We start from the raw sequence: 20726 nt of genomic DNA on the forward strand, positions 1-20726 counted from the left end.
AAATATAAATGGAGATCAAATACAGAAATAGGAGAAATGATAGAGGCAGTAAAAGAGAATCCAAATGGAATAATTAAAAGAATGAAGAGGGCATTTGGTAAGAAGATTAATTTCAATGAATTAATGAATATAATACAGTTAAATGAAAGAAAACATGATGTAAGCAAAGTATTTGAATGGGTAACAAATAAATTAAATGAAAGATATTTAAATGATTGGAAAGAAAAGAAATGTAGTGAATATATAAGAAATGTAAATTGTATATTTAATAATAAGAAATTAACAGTAGCCACATGGAGGTCATTAAATATAAAAAGAAATGCATTCCTCCAAGTAGTAAAGATGCAAGAAGGAGTAACTATGACAGGAAATATTAAATCTAAAATACTCCATTGTGATGCTTTAAAATATTGTAAACATTGTCCTAACACAATTGCATCTATTAGCCATATTTTGTTAGGATGTCCTGTAATGAAGAAGAATCAAATATCAAAACACGATTATGTATGTAAACAAATATATAAACATATATTAATTACCCATTTTAATGAATTTGATGAAATAGATTTTAACGCCCCTCCTAAGTGTATTAATAATAATGAAATGGTTATAACTTACAATAAAGATTTATTGGTTAGTGACCATTCGTTTAATGCTAGAAGACCAGATATATATTATCAAAATGTCAAAGAAAAAAAAGGATATATTATTGATGTCGCCATATGTCAAGATAGAAACATCGAATTAAATTATATTTACAAAATAAATAAATACAAAGAATTACAAGAGAAGCTAAGACAAAGTAGAGAATTAACTTATGTAGAAATAATACCTGTAATATTAACAATCAATGGGTTGATACATAAAGAATCAGTAAGAAGATTAAAAACACTAAAATTACAAATCAACTTCCCCAAAATACTACGAACAATCATTATTAAAAACATGAAAGACTTAATGTTCTACACAGGAAACACTGGCAACACATTAGAAGAGGAACCTTCTAATGCGAGTATGTTAGAAGTGAACTCTATTATAGAAATAGAGCATATTGAAGAAACTGAAACAATCACTTCTCAATATGAAGAAAATCCAATTATGGATATATCTATTAATTGATATTTTTTTTTTTTTTTTTTATTTATTTATTTTATTCTTCTTCTTTTATCTTTATATCTATTATATATTTCTTATTTTATTATTTATGTTATATTCTTATATCATTTTATTCTTATTTTATATTTATTCATTATTATTCATTTCTTATTAACAATGATAAATATCAATACAACATATAATAAATAAATAATATAAAATAAACAACAATAAATAATAATAATAAAATATAAACAAACAATATAAACAAATATAAAATAATAAAATAACATCTAATATAAAATAATAACAACAAAGAATAAAAATAAGAAATGGATGATGTTTAGAAAAGAAAAAATTAACAAAAAGAAGAAATGGATGATGTTTAGAAAAGATAAAAATCAATATAAAATAAAATATAAAATCAAATATAATAAATAATAAGAATAAGAATGATTATTTCTTATTTTATTATTATATTCTTCTTTAATATTGAGATCTATTTCTGCAACACAAAAATGCCATGAAAATCATATAGAAATAATTATATACAAACAAATAGATTTAGAAGATATTATCAATGTTATAACTATAATCAGTATCAACAAAATAATAGCCATAATCACTTTAATAATAATTATCATATTTATAAATACAATAGTACATTCTCAAATAATCACAACTATAATAAAAAGAAAAGTAATTATTATAACCACAAATACTATAATACAGGTAAAATTTTTAATCAATATTATCATGAGAATAAACAATGTAAAAGATATAGAAACAAAAGATATTACAAGAAAAGACAATGAAGGAAAGACAAAAGAAAATAAGAAAATAATACAAGAAATGGTGAAGAGATTTGAAGAGATAGAAAAAATAGTGAAAGAAAGGTTATGTAAGAAAGAAGAAGAAAAAGAAGAAATACCCATGAGGATTGAAGAAAAGAAGAAACAATACAATAACAAGAAATGGATATAGAAGAAGAGAAGAAAGAGATAATAGAAAGATATGAGAGAAAAAAGAAATAGAAGTAGGACATGAAAGAGAAAGAAAAGAAATGGAAAAAAAAATTAGAAGAAATGGAGAAATACAAAAGAAAGAAGAAGAAATAATGAAAGAAGAGAAGAAAGAAAGAAGAAAACAACGAAATAGAAAGAATAAAGAGTAAATACCAGATAGAAGTTTATCAGAAAGAAGAATAAATACGAACATTGAAAAGGAATTTAGAGAAACAAAAGAAAGAAGAAATTAATAGATTAAAGAAAGAAATAAGAGAAATAAACAAGAGAAATAAACAAGAAGAAGAAAACAATAAAACAAAAGATAAAACCAAACAAGAAGAAGAAGAAATAACAAAGATAAAAGAACAAAAACACAAAAAAATTAAAGACAAAGAAATAGAAATAGAAAGAATAAAAAACAAGGAATTAGAAGATAAATTAAGAAACAGAAAGAAGAAAATGATAAGATCGAAATAATAAAAGAAAATTCAATTATCAAACCATCAGAAGAAAAAGAAAACAAGGTCAATGAAGAAAATATCAAAGATGTAAATTTTAACAAATTGAAGAAGAAAACAATATCACTGACAAAAACAGAAACACTAAAGAAGAGAAGTGGATCGAGTGGAATAATTATAGAAGAGAAGAAGTAGATTCAATCAAAGAAGAAACCAGGAAGAAACTAAAACAAATACAAGAATGAGTAATTCGAATCAAGAGAGAAGAATTACTAAGAATGACATTAGAAGAACTAGAAGACAAATTGGAGAGAATATCAATATAGAATAAATAATGAAGAACAAATGAACAATCAGAAATAGAAGAAAATAAGATAAAAAGTTATTAATATATTGATTAAATATAATAAATATTAAAATGAAAATTAGATATTAGAAATTAAAGATAATAGAAGAAAGAAGAATAAAGAAGAATAGATAGAAATGAATAAAAGATGAATAGATGAAAGAATCAAGAAAAAGATAATAGAAATAACAATAAATATAATAAATAATTATACATTCATTCAATAAACTAAGAGAAATAATGATAAACAACATGAAAGATGAAATAATTAATAATAAAATGCAAAAAATACAAGAAAATAAAGAAAAATAAAAAAAATAAAATAACATATATTAATTATTATTTCAATAAAAAACATGATAAAATAATTAAATATATAAATGAAGAATGGAAGTATGAAAGTGAAAATATAGAAGATATCAAAAAATATAAAATATCATACTATATTTCTAAATATCAATAAAATAATTTTATAAGATATCAAAATGATGAAATTAATTATCTAAGAAGAAGATCAAATAAATTAAAATAATTATTAATTAACAAGAAATACACTTAGAATTAAAAGAATAATGAAAAATAAATAATACAATAATGAATATATTATTAATAAAATATGAAATTAAACAAATATAATATTTAATTAATAAGAAGAAGAAAAGAATAAACATTAATAAAGAAGATAGAATAAGAATAAGTAAAAATGTAATAATAAGAAATGGGAAGAAGAATAAAGAAAAAAGAAATGAAGATATAGAATATCCAAGTGATGATGATACAATTAAATTGTTGAAATTGATATGTGAAAGAGAGAAATAGACATTAATAATAAATATAATAGAAGAATCATAGAAGAATGAGGAAAGAATATTAACAACAAGAGAATTAAAGTATCAATAGATGAAATAGAATATGTACTAAAAGGAATCCATTGAAAACACCTGGCGTTGATTGAATACAACGATATTATTTGAATCATCTAACTAGATACAGAGATAAACTAATAGAAATATTCTAATCATGGTTAGAGTACCAACAAAGTATCCTCATGCAGATACTAGTTTTGAAAGACATCATTAATTTACAATTGTGGTGATTCTAAATCACCAGAAAACTATAAACAAATATGTTGTTTTAATATAACAATGAAAGTATTCACTTCATCATTAAAAGTAAAATCACACACTAACTACAAATAAATGATATTGAATACAAAATAGATAAAAGTCAAATAGGGTGTAAAGGACAACGAAAAAAAAGCAAACAAGATAAAAAATGAAGAGAAAGAAGTGTATAAAAGAAAAAGTGAAAGTAGGAATAGAAGAAGATGAAAGAATAAAGTAGAAAGTTGAGAATATAAAAAGAAAAAAAGATAAAAAAATGGTAGATTAAAAAGAGATAATAAATAATGAAAATGATGATGAAATAATCATTTTATTACATAAATTAGAAATATGCAATAAAAAGTGTCTGTTCTATTGATACAAAATAATAAATATTGTTTTATTGATATAAAATATTTATTCATTTTTCTTTTTGGTGTTTTTATTTAGATGCATTATTTCTTTGCTTATTTTGGTTCATTGATTTGTTTATTTCAATGAATCTTGATTTGGTATTGTCTTCTCTGTTTTCATAATAACCTGTTAGAAATGTGTAGAAAACAAATGTATTTCTTTTCTAAATCTAACATCAATTTTTACATGAATAATCCATTTTGCAGATGTTCCATCTGAATAACATCATCTTGTATAAATATTTTGATGTTGATTTACAATATGAAAACATGATAAAATACATACACCATCAACTCGATAGATATCAATTTTGATTTCTAAATGAGTTTCATACACAAATTCTTATTATTTTAGTTTTTCTAAGAAGATTATTTGTTTAGATGAAATGTACCAAACAACTCTTGAAATGATACTATATCATAATTGTTAAGTTCTTCATCATCAAATATTATTATTCTTTCTTATAATCATTTCATTGTGCAATAATTCATGATTGATAAGAATGAATAATTGAATTAATTTAAATATTTGATGTTGAAGAGGATTAATCATCAATTTATTGTTTGAAAGATGACATTCAATCAGATATAAAGTGAAAAATATAATGATTGATTTGTTCATTTTTTAATTTAGAATAATGATTGATGTGTTTTATACTCTATGATATGAGTATAATGAATAAGATATAATAATATTCTGATAATATTATTTGATAATATCATTTTCTATTTGAAGAACATTCACTTTTATCAACTCTCTCTTTTTCTAATTATTTAAAGAATCATATGAAAAATATGAATGAGAATTCTCATAATTGAATGTTGAAGTAAGAAAAATACTTCATTCAACAAAAATCAAAATAAATGATAAAATAAATGTGTTTGTTTATTTTATTTAGAATTTCATTGTTTATTGTATCTTCTTTCTCTTTATCTTTCATAATTACTTCATCATCAATATTAATCATGATAGTTTGTTTCATAAAAATAAATTTATTATGCTTTGATTTTAAATATCATCAAATAAATTAACAACGTGTTATATCTTTATTATTTAACATTGATTTAATATCAATTTGTTGTTTGTATTTAGAAGAATAAAATAATTAATAATGATTATATATTTGAATTATTCTTTGTTTATTATATCTTCTTTATTTATATTCATTTCTTCTTATTCTTTATTTCTTTATTTTTCATTCTTGTTGTTTCTTTCATATTTATATTCATTATTGTTATTATCATTATTGTTGTGTATTTATTATTATTGTTTATTTCTCTATTTCATTGATAAATTTCATTATCATAATGATGTATTGTTATTCTTGTTGTATATTATTTATCTTTTCTTCTTATTCTTACTGTTATTTCATTTTATTATTATTTATTTTTGTTTTGATTTATCTCTTTCTTCTTTTTCAATTTTCAATATCTTCTTTTAATTTCTTGATAATGTTGTGTTGTTTGTTAATTTATTCTTTATTATCTTCTTCTTGTATTTTTATTTAATATTTATTACAATTAAGATGTTATTCATTTATACAAATGCAAGGTATCTGAAACACACTATAATTTTCTTTATATTTTATTTCAACAAATGTATTGTCCACAAAATACAATAAAAATAACATGCATTATGCAATAACTACTATTCAAATATATTACTTTTCTAAACCATAAACAAGACTGAAATTTATATATTTTAATTTCATCAATTCATAAAGAATAAATTGAATGATGAAGTTATATAGTTTCTGAAGTTTTTTCTTTCATTTGTTTTGTTGAAGTATTAACATAATTTGTTTAGTCAACAAACTTCAAAGTACTTTTATTAATATCCTCTTTGAAAGATTTATCATCTCCACATCTTATCTTTATTAAGTCTCACTACATTCAATGGTATGTTTAATCAAACAGGTATAATGTTCTTGAACCATCATCCATGAACAGGAAGTCATCTTTTCAATACACAAAGAATAAATTCAATAATGAAGTTGTTGATTATTCAAACTAAAACTCGTTTTAAATACCTACCAATAATCAAATCATTAAAAGAATCACAGATAGAAAGGAAAATACAAACAAAATAGGAGATAATGAATAGATTTTAATATTACACAATGTGTTGTTTTAACAAATGAGTTTATTGTCTGAATACAAATTAATTAATCTATAAAACGTAAGACAAATTGTTTATGAAATAGTTATTTGACACATATCAGAACACTGTGTAATATAAAAATTAACACAAACCCAACAAACGAAATGTCTATAACAATATTCCCTTTCAAATTAAATAGTTTAAAACAGTATGTTTAATTCAATATCATTCTCTCCATATTTCTTTTCATTTAAGAAAGAAACGTCAAGGGGTTGTAAACAAAGGACAAATTAATGTATTGAATGTTGAACAAATTTAATAAATGTGTCCAAATTTCAACCAAATAAATGAATGGTGGTATTCATCCAACTTCACAAATGAGCAAAGTAATAAGAATTCAAACCTGTTTTCTATTCAATGAGTTAATATATAAATGATCGAAATTCATTTTTATTTTCATTAAAATTAAAAAGAAGAATAAAAGGAATGATGAAATTTGATATAAATATTCAAAAATTTGATTTAAATTATAAATCAATCAAGTAATATTACTTAAATTTGGATTTTGGTGATATTGTTGTTTATAAATAAAATAATAAAATAGAACCATACTATTATCAATAATCATTTGAGTATAATAGAATCTAAAACACACTTTGTTGAAAATATAATTTCACACCAGAACGAATCATTATAATTGAAATGAAATTATTAAATATTGTTTATTTGAAATATAAAAACTAAAAAAGAATATTAAATCAATAAATAAATATGAACATTTCATCTATCAATGAATGAAATGGTGAATATAAAAATGATTGTATTTCATTCTTGTTTTATTTTATTTGAAATACTCATATTCATTATGTTATTTTATTAAATAATAAAAATAAACCAATACTGTGTCACCTCATAACTAAAGTAAAACATTCAAATAATAACTCTCAAATTAACAGTTTTATTTAAACTCATTTTTATATCATTTTAAAGTATAAAAATATAAATATTAAGATGAATAAATTCAGTAATAGATAATATTCTAATAACATATATTCTTTTTCATTAGATTCATCAATATCTCATTAAAAATTATTAATTATTAAAACTAAGTTATGTTATTAAATTATTGACTCATACCAATCTAATGAAATGATAAATACTTTCATAGAACTGATAAACTAATCAAATCTATCACTATAAATAAGTCATTAAATTAATGAATGGTCATTGTACACTTTTGTTAATACTAGAATATATTAAATAAATATTTATTCATCTTTACCAGTATTAAAAACATTGAAATTACTTTTTGTTCACAGTATATATCTTTTTTATTCTTCATTTCAATTTTTATTATTGTTATTTTCATTGAAATAGTTATGTTTTCTTTCATGAAAAACTATACAATAAATATTATTGATATTATCATTTATTTTACTTAAGAATAAAATTCTGATTCCATTTTTATTTGTTTCATTGAAAGAATCTAATTTAACTAATATTCATTCCATAGTTAAACAACTGATTTCTTTGAGTGACTTTTGTAGCGTATGTTATTAACAACACATAAATATGAAACAAAAGAAATCTTACTACAATATTTATATTCTTTATTATTTTGTTGTGTTAAATAATAATTAATGAAAAAAATAAGTTTAAAGTTTGTAACAAAATAAGACTCTTTGATTACTAGAAATGTTTTAACATAAAAACACAAAGATGTAACAAGATATTTATTATCTATAACACTAAATATATCAAATATATTCTCTCCATTGAAATTACCTATCAATAAACAAACTTTCAATAATAAAGATGTTTTGAAATATTCAATATCTCTATCACTGAAAAGTATAAACATTGAAGAAACAAGTATATACCTCTCAAATTAGTTAAACAAAATAGAACAGGTTGAACATTTAATATCTTAGTTTTTATTTAAATAATTATACATTTTTTAGATACTCAATAAAAGATTTAATTAATTCCGTAGATCATTCTTTTATTTATATTTTCTTCTATAAGTTATTTATGTTTTATCATGTTTATTCTTACAAGTGAATTAAATTAGTTTGTCTTTTTACTACTAAATCAAGAAAAAGACTTTTACTTCAAACTTTATTTCTTGAGTACTTTTTAATGAATACCAAACATGATTAATGCAATAATTATCTTTCTTATTTATTATACTAAAATAAAGACAGAGATAATTCTTCATTAGAATATCTTTTTAGTCCTTATTTCATATTCTTTATCACTTCATTTTATTATTCTAAAATAAGAATTCAAATTTAGATGCAAATTGTTAGAGTTCTTTGAATAAACAATTCTTTTTATACACCATAATGAAAATGTACTGTGTTATACGATACTCTTGTTCTTCTTTAGTTGATTGTTTCAACAAAAAGAGAGTTAATAAATGAATTATCTCAAAATGATATTAATTTATTGTGTTAATAATATCTTTGAAGGTCTTCAGTACAGCCTCAGCAACTGACGTTTGAATAATTCCATATGGATATGTCAGAGAGCAATTGAATGATCCATCAACAAGAGAATATGTGTGGATAGTTAGATCCTCCATCATGGAATTACATGGCACTCTAACACATCCTGACATGTGAAAATCAACAAAACGGTCTTTCAATGGTTGAGACAACCCATTCATTACAGCAAATGAAGAAACATTCGAAACAGAACATGTATGTTTTACTCCCATAAGTGCCATATTTCCACAGTAATATGCATCACGATATCTATCAAATGCTTCTGAATTAATATTTGTCACTTCTTTTAGTTTTTTAGTTAAACATATTGAAATCTGTTCAATAGATTGGTTGATAATTGAGATAGGTAATGTAGGATAAATTGTCTCACTCAATAACCCAATACAATCAGACTCAAATGGGAGAAATCTTCTTAAATCAAATGGTACAAGGAATGAAATTGATTCTGCATTATTTCCCTTTCTGTTAAATAACTTTTCATAAGCTTTCAACTCAATTGCAAGTAATGTTGCTTGAATTGAAAGATGTCTTGATCTACACCATAAAGCAAATGAGTTAAATTCGTTCTTTGTCAACTTTATAGTTACAGATGTCATACAATTAGGAATTGGATCATCTAAAACAGATTGAATAGAATGAGGATCTTTGAGATGACTACAGTCGTATCTTAAAACATTTTTTGGTAGATTTTCCATAATTATTTGTCTTTGATTAGCAGATGGTAAACATCCTTTATCTGTAAGTACTTTATAACTTGTTTCAATAGGATATACTTTGTCTTTTTCGTTATTGAAGAGGTTTAAAAATGATTGTGCTAAGAGAACAACAGATTTAAAGTCTGTTTTGCAATGACATTGATACATGGCAAAAACTGTGTATTCTTGACCATTAAAGACTACGTAAGAATACATTAACAATGCACTTTTATTAGTGGAACCAAATGTACGAGTTTTTGCAATTTCTTTAGATAATTCTTTTATCATTAAATCAAGTGTTTGTGAAATAGATTCTAATGAATATTTCTTCTGAATATCTACTTCAACTGATGGGTTATTTGTTGTAGTATTAACCCCTTCATAATCAGTGCAATAAGGATACATATTCATCAATTGTTCCCATTGTTTTTCTATATGTTCAAGTTTGCCTAACATAGCAAATGAACATTGAATCCCAAGTACTTCGCAAGTTTTTTCGTAAGGTGATAATTCCATTTGAATTATAAAGTTAAATTATTTGATCTTCTATATTTTGTTCTTAAAAAAGATTTTGAACTTTAGAGATGGCAATTTTGAACTTTGAGTTCTCAAAAATGAAAACAATATAATAACTCAAACAAGTTAAGTGTGCATGCAAATATAAGTTATAGTAGAATTAACCCCCCCCCCAAAAAAAATCTACTTTCTTTACAACCATTAATATCAATATTTTTTTACTACAGAAATTATCAAATAATAACTATTATCAAGACAACTTCATAGCAATGAAACTTTATTATATTCAAATTCATTGTATTTATCATTTTAATTTAAGTTATAATAATTATTTCTTCCTAATAACAGAGGATATAACAAATAGAATAAATAAACTACATCACACAATAAAAGATAGAATAATAAAGCTAACTAAAGACAATAAATGAAGATAACTAAATCTAAATAAAAATTATCTATTAAAAAGAAAAGAAGTGCAAAGTTTAATTTGAAATATCAGTTGCATGTAAATATTTATGAAAGTTATAACATAACAATATCAAATGTAAACACTTTTAATCAAATTTAAAACTAAAAAGAATTAAAATTCAATTAGAACAAACAATCAATATTAATAATATTATCAATAAACGTATTTCATTTTAAATAATCATATAAACATTAATTACATTGAAACTTTTGTTTCAGTAAAACAATAAGAATTTTAATAGCCAGTAACATCGAATGTTTAATGGGTTAAAACTTAAATTTAAATATTGAAAAAGAATAATTACATTATTCTTATCTTAAAAATAAATTCTCTATATAATATTCTCCATTTATTTAAATAATCATTCACTATTCATAAAGTTTAATCTTCTAAATCTAAATAAACACTTTTTAAAGCAAATGATTAACTGAACAAAATAATTTTTTGAGTAGAAAGTTAAGAATTGAAAGTATGTAATTATTTAAGAATAAAAAAATATTAAAATATTTCTTACAGTAATGTAAATAATAATACTTCACAGTTAACATACACACACTATTCTTTAATAGTTTAGAAAATGAATTTTAAATAGTTAAAATTTAAAAAACCAAAATAATTTATTTAACGCTAATTGAGAAATGTTTTCTTTTTTGTCTTTTTCACAATTTCTTTAACACCTTTCTCATCTTTCTTTTTAAGCATTTCAGTTACATAATTAATATCCTTTCCCTCTTTGGCAGGGTCTTCCTTTCGAAGTGGCTTAATCACAGCTGAGTCAATCACTTTAAAGGTGTACCCGTTTTGTCTCATAACTCGTTGTCTTCTTTGAGAGAAATACATTTCTCTTGTATCTTTAGATGTTAGTGTATAGAAGTACGCACTATTTGTTCCATCTTTTGCTCTTAGAATTCTTCCTAATCGTTGAGCCTCTTGTCTTCGTGACCCTGAACTTGATGAAAGTTGAATAGCTACTGATGCATCAGGAAGATCTAACCCAACGTCTCCAATCTTAGAACAAAAAATAACACTAATCTCATCTCTTCTAAATTGGTCTAACAAATTTCTTCTATGTTCTTCAGAAGTGTTACCGTCCATGTAACATTTTTGTAATTTCAATTTTTCTTTATAAAATCCAGCTGGTTTTAATTCATTACAGAAGATGATAATTTTATCACCATGTGCCTTATGTTGTTCTAATAGATATTTACAAGCATCAATTTTATTTGGATTAAGTTGTGCTAAACATTGTTTAAGTTTACTGTCATCTGCCTCAACATAAGCAGAGTAATATGTTTTTGTCATTGGACAAATCACTTCAAAACATTTAGCATTTGCAATGTAGCCTTGTTTTGCAAGTTCTTGCCATGATGCCTCATACAACATTGGACCAATCATAAATTCTAAATCACGAATTCTATCATCTTCACGGATTAATGTTGCAGTTAATCCTAATTTACATTGAGCTTTAATTTTACATACAAATTTTTCAATATTATCTGTTGTAGAACCATGGACTTCATCAAAGATAATAAACCCCCATTCTCTCTTTAACAAGTCATCAATAATTCTTTGACCTGCATACTCTCTTTCTCCAGTATGTGACAGCATTGAATATGAAGTAATTAATACGCAAGCATCATCCCCAAGTTGTTCTTTTTTACTAGAAACACATAATTTAATTGCATCAGGTTTAATAGTTGACCATTTCAAAAATTCTTCTTTCCACTGAAAAACACTTTGAGTTGTATGAGTTAAAACAATAGTAGATCGTTTAATTTTTGAACACGCAGCAATAGCCGTTAAAGTTTTTCCTGCTCCACAAGGTAAAACAACAATTCCACTTCGTGCCATTTCATTATCAAATATTTGTTGTAAGGCTCTTTCTTGGTGAGGACGTAAACAATCTTTTCTTAATTGAATAGGAAGTTCTTTTTGTTTATCTCTTAAAAAATGATATTCCTCATATACTCTAACTTTTTTCTTTTTACATTTCTTCTTTAATTTAAATACTGATGTTTGTTTTACTTCAATAATAAATACATGATGATCTAAATCAAGTTCTCGATATAGCTCATCACTCTCTTTTACTTCACGTGCTGATCCTTCATAAAATTGTTTAAAATTTTCTTCCATAACTTTTTTCATTTGTTCTTGACTTTCAGCTTGAAGATAATATTTTCCATTGATTAAAACTAATCGAAAATTTTGTTTCTTTTCTCCAGCTTGTCTGATTTGACTTTTAACATTATCAGGTAAATAATTTTTTGAATACTTTTCTAATGTTGAAATCATTGCCTCAGGAGTTGATCCAAATGAAAATGCAGTCATAATGCTTGTTGGTGTCAGTTGATATTCATGCATGTGTTCCATTCTGCTTTTGACTTGAGCCACTCTTGAAAGATAATCACTTACTTCTTTAAACATATCATTAGATGTTTCAACTACTATTCTTAAATTCGAACTAACCCACATTGGTAATTCAGGATGATTTGGTTTCAATCTCATGTCATAATCAGTTGATTCTTTCATATCTTCAAGAGAGTCTTCACTTGAATCATCACTCGTATCTCTCTTTTTGTGCATATAAAATGAAATTAATAAGATGAAGTTTCTAATGAATAAAAAAAAAAGATAACTTAAAAATTAAATCTGACTCATTTATTTTATTCTTCAGTGATGAACAATTCTACTATCCTTTTATGTACATCAAATGATTATACTATTGATTGTTTGTTAGGACAAGGTGCTTATGGTCAAGTATTTAAGGGGAAATTTCAAAAAAAAATTGTTGCTATTAAAGAAATGATGTTTGATAGAAATTATCAATATGAATATAATTGTTTTAGGAGAGAAATCGAGTTAATAAAAATACTAATTCATCCAAACATTGTTGAGACAATAGGTATTGTTGATGAACCAAAAAATCTTGTATTAATTATGGAATATGTTCCAGTTGGTTCATTAAGAGAATTAATCAAAAGTCAAGAATTAAAAAAAGAAATGAGAATTCGTGTTTGTTATGACGTTAGTATTGCCCTTTCGTATCTTCATCACCTTAACATTATTCATCGTGATATCAAAAGTGGAAATGTATTATTGACAACAAAAAAAGAATATAAAGCAGGAGTTGTTGCTAAGTTATGTGATTTTGAATCATGTTGTTATGAAAAAGATTCTATTGTTGATAAGAAAATTGGCACGCCAATATATATGCCACCAGAACAATGGAATTCAAAAAAACTAACAAAAGAAAGTGATATTTATTCATTTGGAATATTATGTTATGAGTGCATTGATAATCATCTTCCATATGATACTCCTGAATTTTTAAATGAATGGAATATAGCAATGTTTGTATGTCAAAATAAAAGACTTCCAAAACCAAAAGAGTGTAATGAATATTTTTGGAAAATTATCACAGGATGTTGGTGTAATGAACCATCTCAACGAATGAGTTTGTTATATTATTAAAATAAATTAAGAATAATAGGGAGAAAAAGTTACTTATAGTAAAGTAATTGATGAAATAATAAAACAGTTAAAGAAATTGATTTGAGATTGATTAATTATGTAAATGAAAAGGTAATTAACAGAGATTTTTATTAATGAATTACATTGAATCAAGAAGTAAGGTAAGTATCCTTTCACACATTTGTTGAGTTTCGTAGTCATCTTTTTTTGTATGAAGTATAGTTAATCCAAACAAATGAATAACCGTTCTTCTATCAAGACCTCTTTCTATAAGTTCTTTTATAGTTTTCAATATATAAAGAAATACATTTCTATGAGTTTCTTCCATCATATAAATAACATAACGTTTAGCTAGTTCAAGGTCATTTGCATAATATTTAATTTCTGAGATAAAATTATCATGTAATAATGAATCTTGAAGTCCTGCTAATACAACCAAAAGAATATCTAAATAACTTGATGCTAATATTCCTGGTAAGAATTGACTATCTTTATCAAGAGAATCAAGAACTTCTTGTCTTTGAGTTGGAGTTGATTTTTGAATAAAACAATTTTGAATTTCTTCACTACTTAGAGATAACAATTTATCAACTAATCTATAAATTTCTTTCGGGATGGTAAAAGGTAATCTTTGATAAGAATTTAAAACATTACCACGAACAGGACGATCTAATAATGATAAACTTTTTAATGACATTCCAATACAAGATTGTTTTGGATAAACTTTAACAACAATAGGAATGGTATGTTTAGTATATTTTATTCCTATTTCAAAAGCAAATTTACAAGCCTCTTTTTCTTGATACAAATGAGCTGAATGTAAATCAAATTTAATACTAACTTTTACTTTTGCTGTATCTTTTCCTTCCATAATTTCAATTCTATCAGTACTCATTTGGACTTTTGCCCAAAGATGTAAATTTTCTTTTTGTTCATCTTGGATAAGAGTAAGGTGAAGTCTTGACTTTCCTGTATTCACAATAGTTATTTCTTGACTATATTCTGTAAGAACATTTACCCCTCTAAATTCAAAAAATGTCATTGATGCTGATACTTCTGGAACAACAACCATTGAATACCATTTCTCAGCTTTGTCCATAAACTCTTCAACCATTTTCTTTTTTTCTTTATTAATTTCTTGTAAATATACTTTCATAAATGCACTAACTGGTTTATGGTCTGAATTATATAATTCAAATGATGTATACTTTTCTACAATAACTCCATGTCTTCTTTCAGTTTTATATAACACACGATCACACCATGAAGGAACTCTGTTATCTACATATTCTCCATTTCCAATTTTAATTTTAAATGTTGGCAGAAATGTAATTTTTGCTTCTTTAAAATTTTGAAAGACTTTCTTTTTCATTCTTGAATTAAATAATTGATCATTACGATATAAAGTTGTTAAATCTCTTTCTCGAACTAATTTTCTTACTTCACTATCTTCCATATCTATTCTATAATTTAAATCACCCATCCATATTACTACGTCATGTTGTAATAGAGGAATAAAAAGTGGTGAAGTATTATTATAATATTTAATTTTCATTTTACTAATCTCTTCCCAATCTTTATTTCTTCTTTCACAAAATTCTTGATGTGCTGCTAAATGACTATTAACAAAACAAATAGTTGAATCATAAATTTTCATTCCAATTGCTACTCCTCCTTTATTCGCTAATTTTCCACTCATTGCTCCAGTACGACATTCAGATAATCCAAACATTTTAATTTGACTTTTAATATGTTTATGAACAAATACAAATAATACAATCCCACAAAGCTGATACCATCCTGATTCATCATATTCATTTCCTCCATTCCTATTAATAGATTTACAAATAACATCTTTCCATTGTTCTGCTCGTTCACTATATTTTTTTCCAGTTATAATTGCATCAACACTCATATCTAATTCTTGAACACCTAGTGCAACAATATCTGGTTTTTCTGATAATAATGAAGTCCATTTATCAACAATTTCTTGATCATATAAACCTTGATTAATATTCCAAGTACATATTTGTATTTTAAGTTCTTTAGCGATAGCATAAAAAGGTAATTGATCTAATATTGATTTTTCTTTCCATCCTTGCCTATCTTCAGCAAAACAATTAACTAGAGAGATAAATATTATTATAATTTACTAGTTAAATAAAGACTAATAACAAACAATCTTTATATATTTCTGGAGATTTACATATTTCTTCTTTTGTTGGTTGGCGATTCATTGCAACCCACATTCTAGGTACAACAGGAACAAATGAAGGAGATGGTGGTGTTGTAGGCTTAAACATTTCATTATCTTCTTCAAGTGTTTTTGAACGACCAAGAAATTGCTTTGCAGTTGGAGCACTTCTTCTAGTATAAGAACTTAAATTAGTAGTTGTTCTATGTGATTTGATCCATTCTTTTCTTTCATGTTCTTTTGGAGTTGTTGATAAAGAAGGTGGTGTTGAGGTAGTGCGAATTGATGCTTGTACTTGTTCCGTTAATCGTTCATGTTCAAGCATGAACTTAGGTGTCATAACAGTTCTTCGTGATGATAGTTTAGAGAAAGAATAGTCTTGTGGTTGTGACATGAACAGTATAAGGAGTCAACTTATTCTTAGTTCTTTTCGAACTTATTGAATGATCAAATTTACCTCTTTGGTTTTAGAGAAGATAAAAAGTATTATAAAAAATAGTAAAAGAATTTAATAATATAAAAAAGTACAGATATCGAACAGAAAAATCATATGAGAAAAAAAAAAAAGAAACTAAATTAGTAAAAATATCATTTCTTTTCAATATGTCTGAAATTCCACAAATAAAATACGCAATCTTCGATCTTGATGGGACATTACTTGATACAGAAATATTATACACAATTGCTACTCAACAGTATTTGGATGAATACGCTAATGGAGCTAAATTTACTTATGACATTAAAAAAGAAATGATGGGAAGACATATCGAGATTGCCACTAAACGATTAATGGATATCCTTCATATTAATGATACACTTGAACATGCAGTACAATACAAAATTGATCATTTAAATAATTTATGGTCAACAGTAAAACCATTACCAGGAGCAATAAGGATATTAAATTATTTTAAAAGACACCATATCCCTATAGCCCTTGCTACTTCAACCACCAAATCTGTTTTTGAACAAAAAATGGTTAAAAACAAAGAGATGCTCAATTATTTTGATGCAATTGTTCTTGGAGATGATCCTCATGTAAAAGAAGCTAAACCACATCCACAAATATTTTTACGTGCTGGTCATTTACTTGGATGCACTGATATGAAACAAGCAATTGTATTTGAAGATGCAGTACTTGGTGTCCAAGCAGGAATTGCATCTGGAGCTTATACAGTGGCTATTCCAGATAAAGAATGTGCAAATGACCCTTATTTTGAAAAAGCATATGTACTACTGAAATCACTTAATGAATTTGACCCAACAAAATTTGGACTTCCAGATGATTACTAATTAGTTTTATTTTTTCAAAACGCGATAATGGAATGAGATTAGTCTCCCCAAAACAAGGAATAATACAGGAGATTTCTATTAATACTTAATTAATTGTTTTATGATTTTATTTTTTCAAAATTGATAAGATTAATAAAAAAATCATTTAATTATTTAATCTTCTAAGATCACATAAGTGAGGAATATATCATTAATTGACCCAATGACTGTCGTCTTTTAAAGTAAGTAGAGTGATATATTAAATAAAAGTAATTAATAAAAAAAGGATAACAAACTGTTTTATTAATTGATTTTTAAGGTTATTTATTTGTTCAATAGGAAGAGATTTAAAAGTGATATTTTCTATTTTATTTTGAAGTAATTGTATTTGTTGATTGAGTAAGACAATCATTTGTTCTATTTCACTTAATGATTTTTTTCGTAATAATGTACCATTAAAAGAATTTAACAAGTCAGGGTTTTTTAATTTAATTAGTCGAGTTAATTTATCAGCTTGTTGTTGGTTTGATTCTATGATAGTAGATAATTTTTTTTGTTTTTCTTGAATAGAAAGTAAGTTAGTATTAAGTTGATTTACGTCATTAACAATTTGGTTATATTCAGATTGGTGTTGATTAATATCATAACAACATAACATTAACCTATCAGTAATTAATTTATTTTTTCTATTTAGGAAAAAAATAACAAACATATCTTCAACGCTATTTGTTTGTTGTTCGATATTTTCTAATTCAACAATATATTTACTCATTTGAGAAGTTTGGGGTTGGTCCTTTTCCATGATTGATCTAAAAATTAAAAGAACTCTTTTTCTAATTTTGTTTAACTATGGTCTCTGAACTTGCTGAAAAACTCTTTTCACCAACTGCTCTTATATTTGCTATTATACTCTTTGGATTTACTGTAGCAATGATAGTTGTTATTCCTATCTTTCCTATAGTTTCAGATAATTATGTTCAATCTGTTTTGACTGTTTGTTTTTTTCTGTAAGTAAGATAATTTTAATACTAATCTTCTTAGTCTTTAACAGAAGATATGAATAACCAAGTCATGGACGCCTTAAACAAATTAAATTAATCACATTACTATTTACTTCCTTCAATGTGTCTCTTTTTGAAAAACTAAAGTCCCTTGAATTTTCTTCAAAGAAACTTTAGAAGAATTCAGAATTTTTTGTTTTTTATAAATAACAAAAAATTTCATATTATTGTTATTTATTAAAATCTTTTAAATAATAAATTTATTTTTTTATTCATTAAGTTTTTCACTTTCATTACTTGTTTTTTTTGTTATAAATGCTTTTTTATATTGTTAATCGCAAATTTGATAAAACAATTTAGCTAAAGAGCTAATTATTTCAACTTCCTTAAGAATAAAAAGTTATTAAATTATTATTACTTGTTGTCTATTAAAACTCTACTTTTTTTATTATAAATGCTGTAACACTTTTTATAAATATATATTTGAAAGAACTTATTATGAATTATTTTTTTTAATGAAGATTGAGAAGAATATCCTAACTTATAGAAAAAAAAGAAATAAGAATGAACCAATAAAATAATAAAGACTACAAACCTAGAACAAATATAGGTAAATGAATATGTTATAAGAAGTTATATAAAATAATACGTTTTATAAATGATATTGTAATTAGAATAAAAAATAATAATCAAATTGATTTATTTTTAAAAGTTTAGGAAATAGTAAATAGTAGAATTTTATTCTTAAATAAAATGATAATTTTTAATTGATTCATATAATATAAATAAAATAATAACTAACATAATCGTAATACAATAATCTAAAATAAAAGAAAATGAATAATTAGGAGTTAAATTACAAGTTATTTTTTTTAAATTAAATAAAGTTGATTTAAAATAAAAAAACAAATAAATTTAAATTAAAAGAAGGAAGTTTAAAAACTAAAAAATACAATGACAAACTGTCTGAGTGTGAATGATACAATTTATTTAAGACAACTAATTGAAGGAGATGAACAAGAAATATTTAATACTATTAATCAATACAGAAACGAATTAAAACCATTTTTAAGTTTTGTTGATTTTGTAAAAGATCTCAGTGATAGTGAACGATTTGTAAAAGAGACAATGAGAAATTATCAACAAAAGGTATTTTCTATCAGACTGAATAAAAACAATGAATTTTGTGGATTAATTGGAATTCAAAGTAGCGATTTTAATAATTCATGTTGTGAAGTAGGATATTGGTTATCTCCAAAATTTCAACATCAAGGAATAATGACACAATCATTAAGAAAAATGATATCTTTTATTTTTACAGAACTTCATTTTCATAGAATTGAATTAAAAGTTGCAGTAACTAATCAACCAAGTTTACGTGTTTGTGAACGACTTCATTTAATAAAAGAAGGAATTCAACGAGAACGGGTACTATTATATGGTACTTATTATGATGCTCAAATATTTTCAATATTACAAACTGAATATAATTGAAATATTTGTTTACCTAACTTCTTAATAATTCTACATAAAAGCACAATCACTAAACAACAAATGCAATTAAAAATTTAAACAATTCTTACAATTCAAAATCATCGATAATATCTAATGGAATATCAATATCTGTTTCTACATCTAATAAATGTAAAAATGGATGTTCTAGACATTCTTGAGCAGTCATTCTTTTACTTGAATCTACTACTAATAATTTTTCAACAAAATCAATAGCTTCTTCACAAGTATCTTTTCCTTTAATTCTATTCCAATCAACATCTCCTTTACATATTTTTTGTTTAACTTCTTCCAGTGTTCCATCAAATGGAAAACTAACTGTTAATAGTACAAACGCTAATACCCCTATTGACCACATATCACATGCCTCAGTATATGTCTCTGCTGTTCCAACAATTTCTGGTGCTGCATAATGTAATGTCCCACAACTTGTTGTCATAGGTTCTTCATCAAACCGAACAGCAAGACCAAAATCAGCAAGCTTAATATCAAATGGTTCTTCACAATTTGTACATAATATATTTTCAGGTTTAATATCACGATGACAAATACAACGTTCATGTAAA

The 20726-nt window shown here is 24.3% G+C and overlaps 9 protein-coding genes across 9 annotated transcripts, besides 42 other annotated features; 4 read left to right on the forward strand and 5 right to left on the reverse strand.

The window, feature by feature from the left end:
• Nucleotides 1-1126: part of a repeat region that runs on past the window's edge.
• Nucleotides 1120-1584: a repeat region.
• EDI_083920 (uncharacterized protein) lies at nucleotides 1474-2891 on the forward strand (the record flags this gene model as incomplete). Its single annotated transcript, XM_001739933.1, has 5 exons — nucleotides 1474-1478; nucleotides 1593-1991; nucleotides 2228-2282; nucleotides 2546-2751; nucleotides 2801-2891. 5 exons carry the CDS (start codon nucleotides 1474-1476, stop codon nucleotides 2889-2891), a joined length of 756 nt encoding a protein of 251 aa, XP_001739985.1.
• Nucleotides 1681-1824: a microsatellite.
• Nucleotides 1869-1992: a microsatellite.
• Nucleotides 1999-2181: a microsatellite.
• Nucleotides 2194-2259: a microsatellite.
• Nucleotides 2360-2528: a microsatellite.
• Nucleotides 2412-2589: a microsatellite.
• Nucleotides 2892-2965: 74 nt separating the features above from the next.
• Nucleotides 2966-3114: a microsatellite.
• A 65-nt stretch (nucleotides 3115-3179) lies between these two features.
• Nucleotides 3180-3236: a microsatellite.
• Nucleotides 3237-3288: a sequence feature (AT_rich).
• Nucleotides 3289-3327: 39 nt separating this feature from the next.
• Nucleotides 3328-3449: a sequence feature (AT_rich).
• A 14-nt stretch (nucleotides 3450-3463) lies between these two features.
• Nucleotides 3464-3648: a microsatellite.
• A 498-nt stretch (nucleotides 3649-4146) lies between these two features.
• Nucleotides 4147-4321: a microsatellite.
• A 102-nt stretch (nucleotides 4322-4423) lies between these two features.
• Nucleotides 4424-4504: a microsatellite.
• A 1014-nt stretch (nucleotides 4505-5518) lies between these two features.
• Nucleotides 5519-5548: a sequence feature (AT_rich).
• A 3-nt stretch (nucleotides 5549-5551) lies between these two features.
• Nucleotides 5552-5649: a microsatellite.
• Nucleotide 5650: 1 nt separating this feature from the next.
• Nucleotides 5651-5694: a microsatellite.
• Nucleotides 5695-5736: 42 nt separating this feature from the next.
• Nucleotides 5737-5867: a microsatellite.
• Nucleotides 5751-5939: a microsatellite.
• Nucleotides 5940-6952: 1013 nt separating this feature from the next.
• Nucleotides 6953-7413: a repeat region.
• Nucleotides 7414-7493: 80 nt separating this feature from the next.
• Nucleotides 7494-7533: a sequence feature (AT_rich).
• A 71-nt stretch (nucleotides 7534-7604) lies between these two features.
• Nucleotides 7605-7651: a sequence feature (AT_rich).
• A 122-nt stretch (nucleotides 7652-7773) lies between these two features.
• Nucleotides 7774-7796: a sequence feature (AT_rich).
• Nucleotides 7797-8119: 323 nt separating this feature from the next.
• Nucleotides 8120-8176: a sequence feature (AT_rich).
• A 278-nt stretch (nucleotides 8177-8454) lies between these two features.
• Nucleotides 8455-8483: a sequence feature (AT_rich).
• Nucleotides 8484-8963: 480 nt separating this feature from the next.
• Nucleotides 8964-10241, reverse strand: EDI_083930 (uncharacterized protein; the record flags this gene model as incomplete). The annotated part of the gene is made up of 1 exon (XM_001739934.1): nucleotides 8964-10241. One exon carries the CDS (start codon nucleotides 10239-10241, stop codon nucleotides 8964-8966), a length of 1278 nt encoding a protein of 425 aa, XP_001739986.1.
• A 276-nt stretch (nucleotides 10242-10517) lies between these two features.
• Nucleotides 10518-10575: a sequence feature (AT_rich).
• Nucleotides 10576-10983: 408 nt separating this feature from the next.
• Nucleotides 10984-11039: a sequence feature (AT_rich).
• Nucleotides 11040-11184: 145 nt separating this feature from the next.
• Nucleotides 11185-11219: a sequence feature (AT_rich).
• Nucleotides 11220-11290: 71 nt separating this feature from the next.
• Nucleotides 11291-11335: a sequence feature (AT_rich).
• A 2-nt stretch (nucleotides 11336-11337) lies between these two features.
• Nucleotides 11338-13293, reverse strand: EDI_083940 (rad25/xp-B DNA repair helicase, putative; the record flags this gene model as incomplete). The annotated part of the gene is made up of 1 exon (XM_001739935.1): nucleotides 11338-13293. The coding sequence occupies one exon, from the start codon at nucleotides 13291-13293 to the stop codon at nucleotides 11338-11340; it is 1956 nt and encodes a 651-aa protein (XP_001739987.1).
• Nucleotides 13294-13386: 93 nt separating this feature from the next.
• On the forward strand, nucleotides 13387-14181 carry EDI_083950 (serine/threonine protein kinase HT1, putative; the record flags this gene model as incomplete). Its single annotated transcript, XM_001739936.1, has 1 exon — nucleotides 13387-14181. The coding sequence occupies one exon, from the start codon at nucleotides 13387-13389 to the stop codon at nucleotides 14179-14181; it is 795 nt and encodes a 264-aa protein (XP_001739988.1).
• Nucleotides 14170-14199: a sequence feature (AT_rich).
• A 121-nt stretch (nucleotides 14200-14320) lies between these two features.
• Nucleotides 14321-16715, reverse strand: EDI_083960 (synaptojanin, putative; the record flags this gene model as incomplete). Its single annotated transcript, XM_001739937.1, has 2 exons — nucleotides 14321-16305; nucleotides 16361-16715. 2 exons carry the CDS (start codon nucleotides 16713-16715, stop codon nucleotides 14321-14323), a joined length of 2340 nt encoding a protein of 779 aa, XP_001739989.1.
• Nucleotides 15712-15733: a sequence feature (AT_rich).
• A 136-nt stretch (nucleotides 16716-16851) lies between the features above and the next one.
• Nucleotides 16852-16899: a sequence feature (AT_rich).
• Nucleotides 16900-16978: 79 nt separating this feature from the next.
• On the forward strand, nucleotides 16979-17668 carry EDI_083970 (2-deoxyglucose-6-phosphate phosphatase, putative; the record flags this gene model as incomplete). Its single annotated transcript, XM_001739938.1, has 1 exon — nucleotides 16979-17668. The coding sequence occupies one exon, from the start codon at nucleotides 16979-16981 to the stop codon at nucleotides 17666-17668; it is 690 nt and encodes a 229-aa protein (XP_001739990.1).
• A 23-nt stretch (nucleotides 17669-17691) lies between these two features.
• Nucleotides 17692-17768: a repeat region.
• Nucleotides 17698-17760: a repeat region.
• A 3-nt stretch (nucleotides 17769-17771) lies between the features above and the next one.
• Nucleotides 17772-17826: a sequence feature (AT_rich).
• Nucleotides 17827-17901: 75 nt separating this feature from the next.
• Nucleotides 17902-17932: a sequence feature (AT_rich).
• On the reverse strand, nucleotides 17907-18449 carry EDI_083980 (uncharacterized protein; the record flags this gene model as incomplete). The annotated part of the gene is made up of 2 exons (XM_001739939.1): nucleotides 17907-18309; nucleotides 18358-18449. The coding sequence occupies 2 exons, from the start codon at nucleotides 18447-18449 to the stop codon at nucleotides 17907-17909; spliced, it is 495 nt and encodes a 164-aa protein (XP_001739991.1).
• Nucleotides 18450-18835: 386 nt separating this feature from the next.
• Nucleotides 18836-18921: a sequence feature (AT_rich).
• A 193-nt stretch (nucleotides 18922-19114) lies between these two features.
• Nucleotides 19115-19165: a sequence feature (AT_rich).
• Nucleotides 19166-19281: 116 nt separating this feature from the next.
• Nucleotides 19282-19417: a sequence feature (AT_rich).
• A 5-nt stretch (nucleotides 19418-19422) lies between these two features.
• Nucleotides 19423-19489: a microsatellite.
• Nucleotides 19466-19573: a microsatellite.
• Nucleotides 19574-19602: 29 nt separating this feature from the next.
• Nucleotides 19603-20142, forward strand: EDI_083990 (uncharacterized protein; the record flags this gene model as incomplete). The annotated part of the gene is made up of 1 exon (XM_001739940.1): nucleotides 19603-20142. One exon carries the CDS (start codon nucleotides 19603-19605, stop codon nucleotides 20140-20142), a length of 540 nt encoding a protein of 179 aa, XP_001739992.1.
• An 85-nt stretch (nucleotides 20143-20227) lies between these two features.
• Nucleotides 20228-20599, reverse strand: EDI_084000 (serine/threonine protein kinase chk2, putative; the record flags this gene model as incomplete). Its single annotated transcript, XM_001739941.1, has 1 exon — nucleotides 20228-20599. One exon carries the CDS (start codon nucleotides 20597-20599, stop codon nucleotides 20228-20230), a length of 372 nt encoding a protein of 123 aa, XP_001739993.1.
• Between the last annotated feature and the right edge of the window lie 127 nt (nucleotides 20600-20726).

Source organism: Entamoeba dispar, genomic scaffold (assembly GCF_000209125.1).
Source record: "Entamoeba dispar SAW760 scf_1105229462549 genomic scaffold, whole genome shotgun sequence".
NCBI lineage: Eukaryota > Evosea > Mastigamoebida > Endamoebidae > Entamoeba > Entamoeba dispar.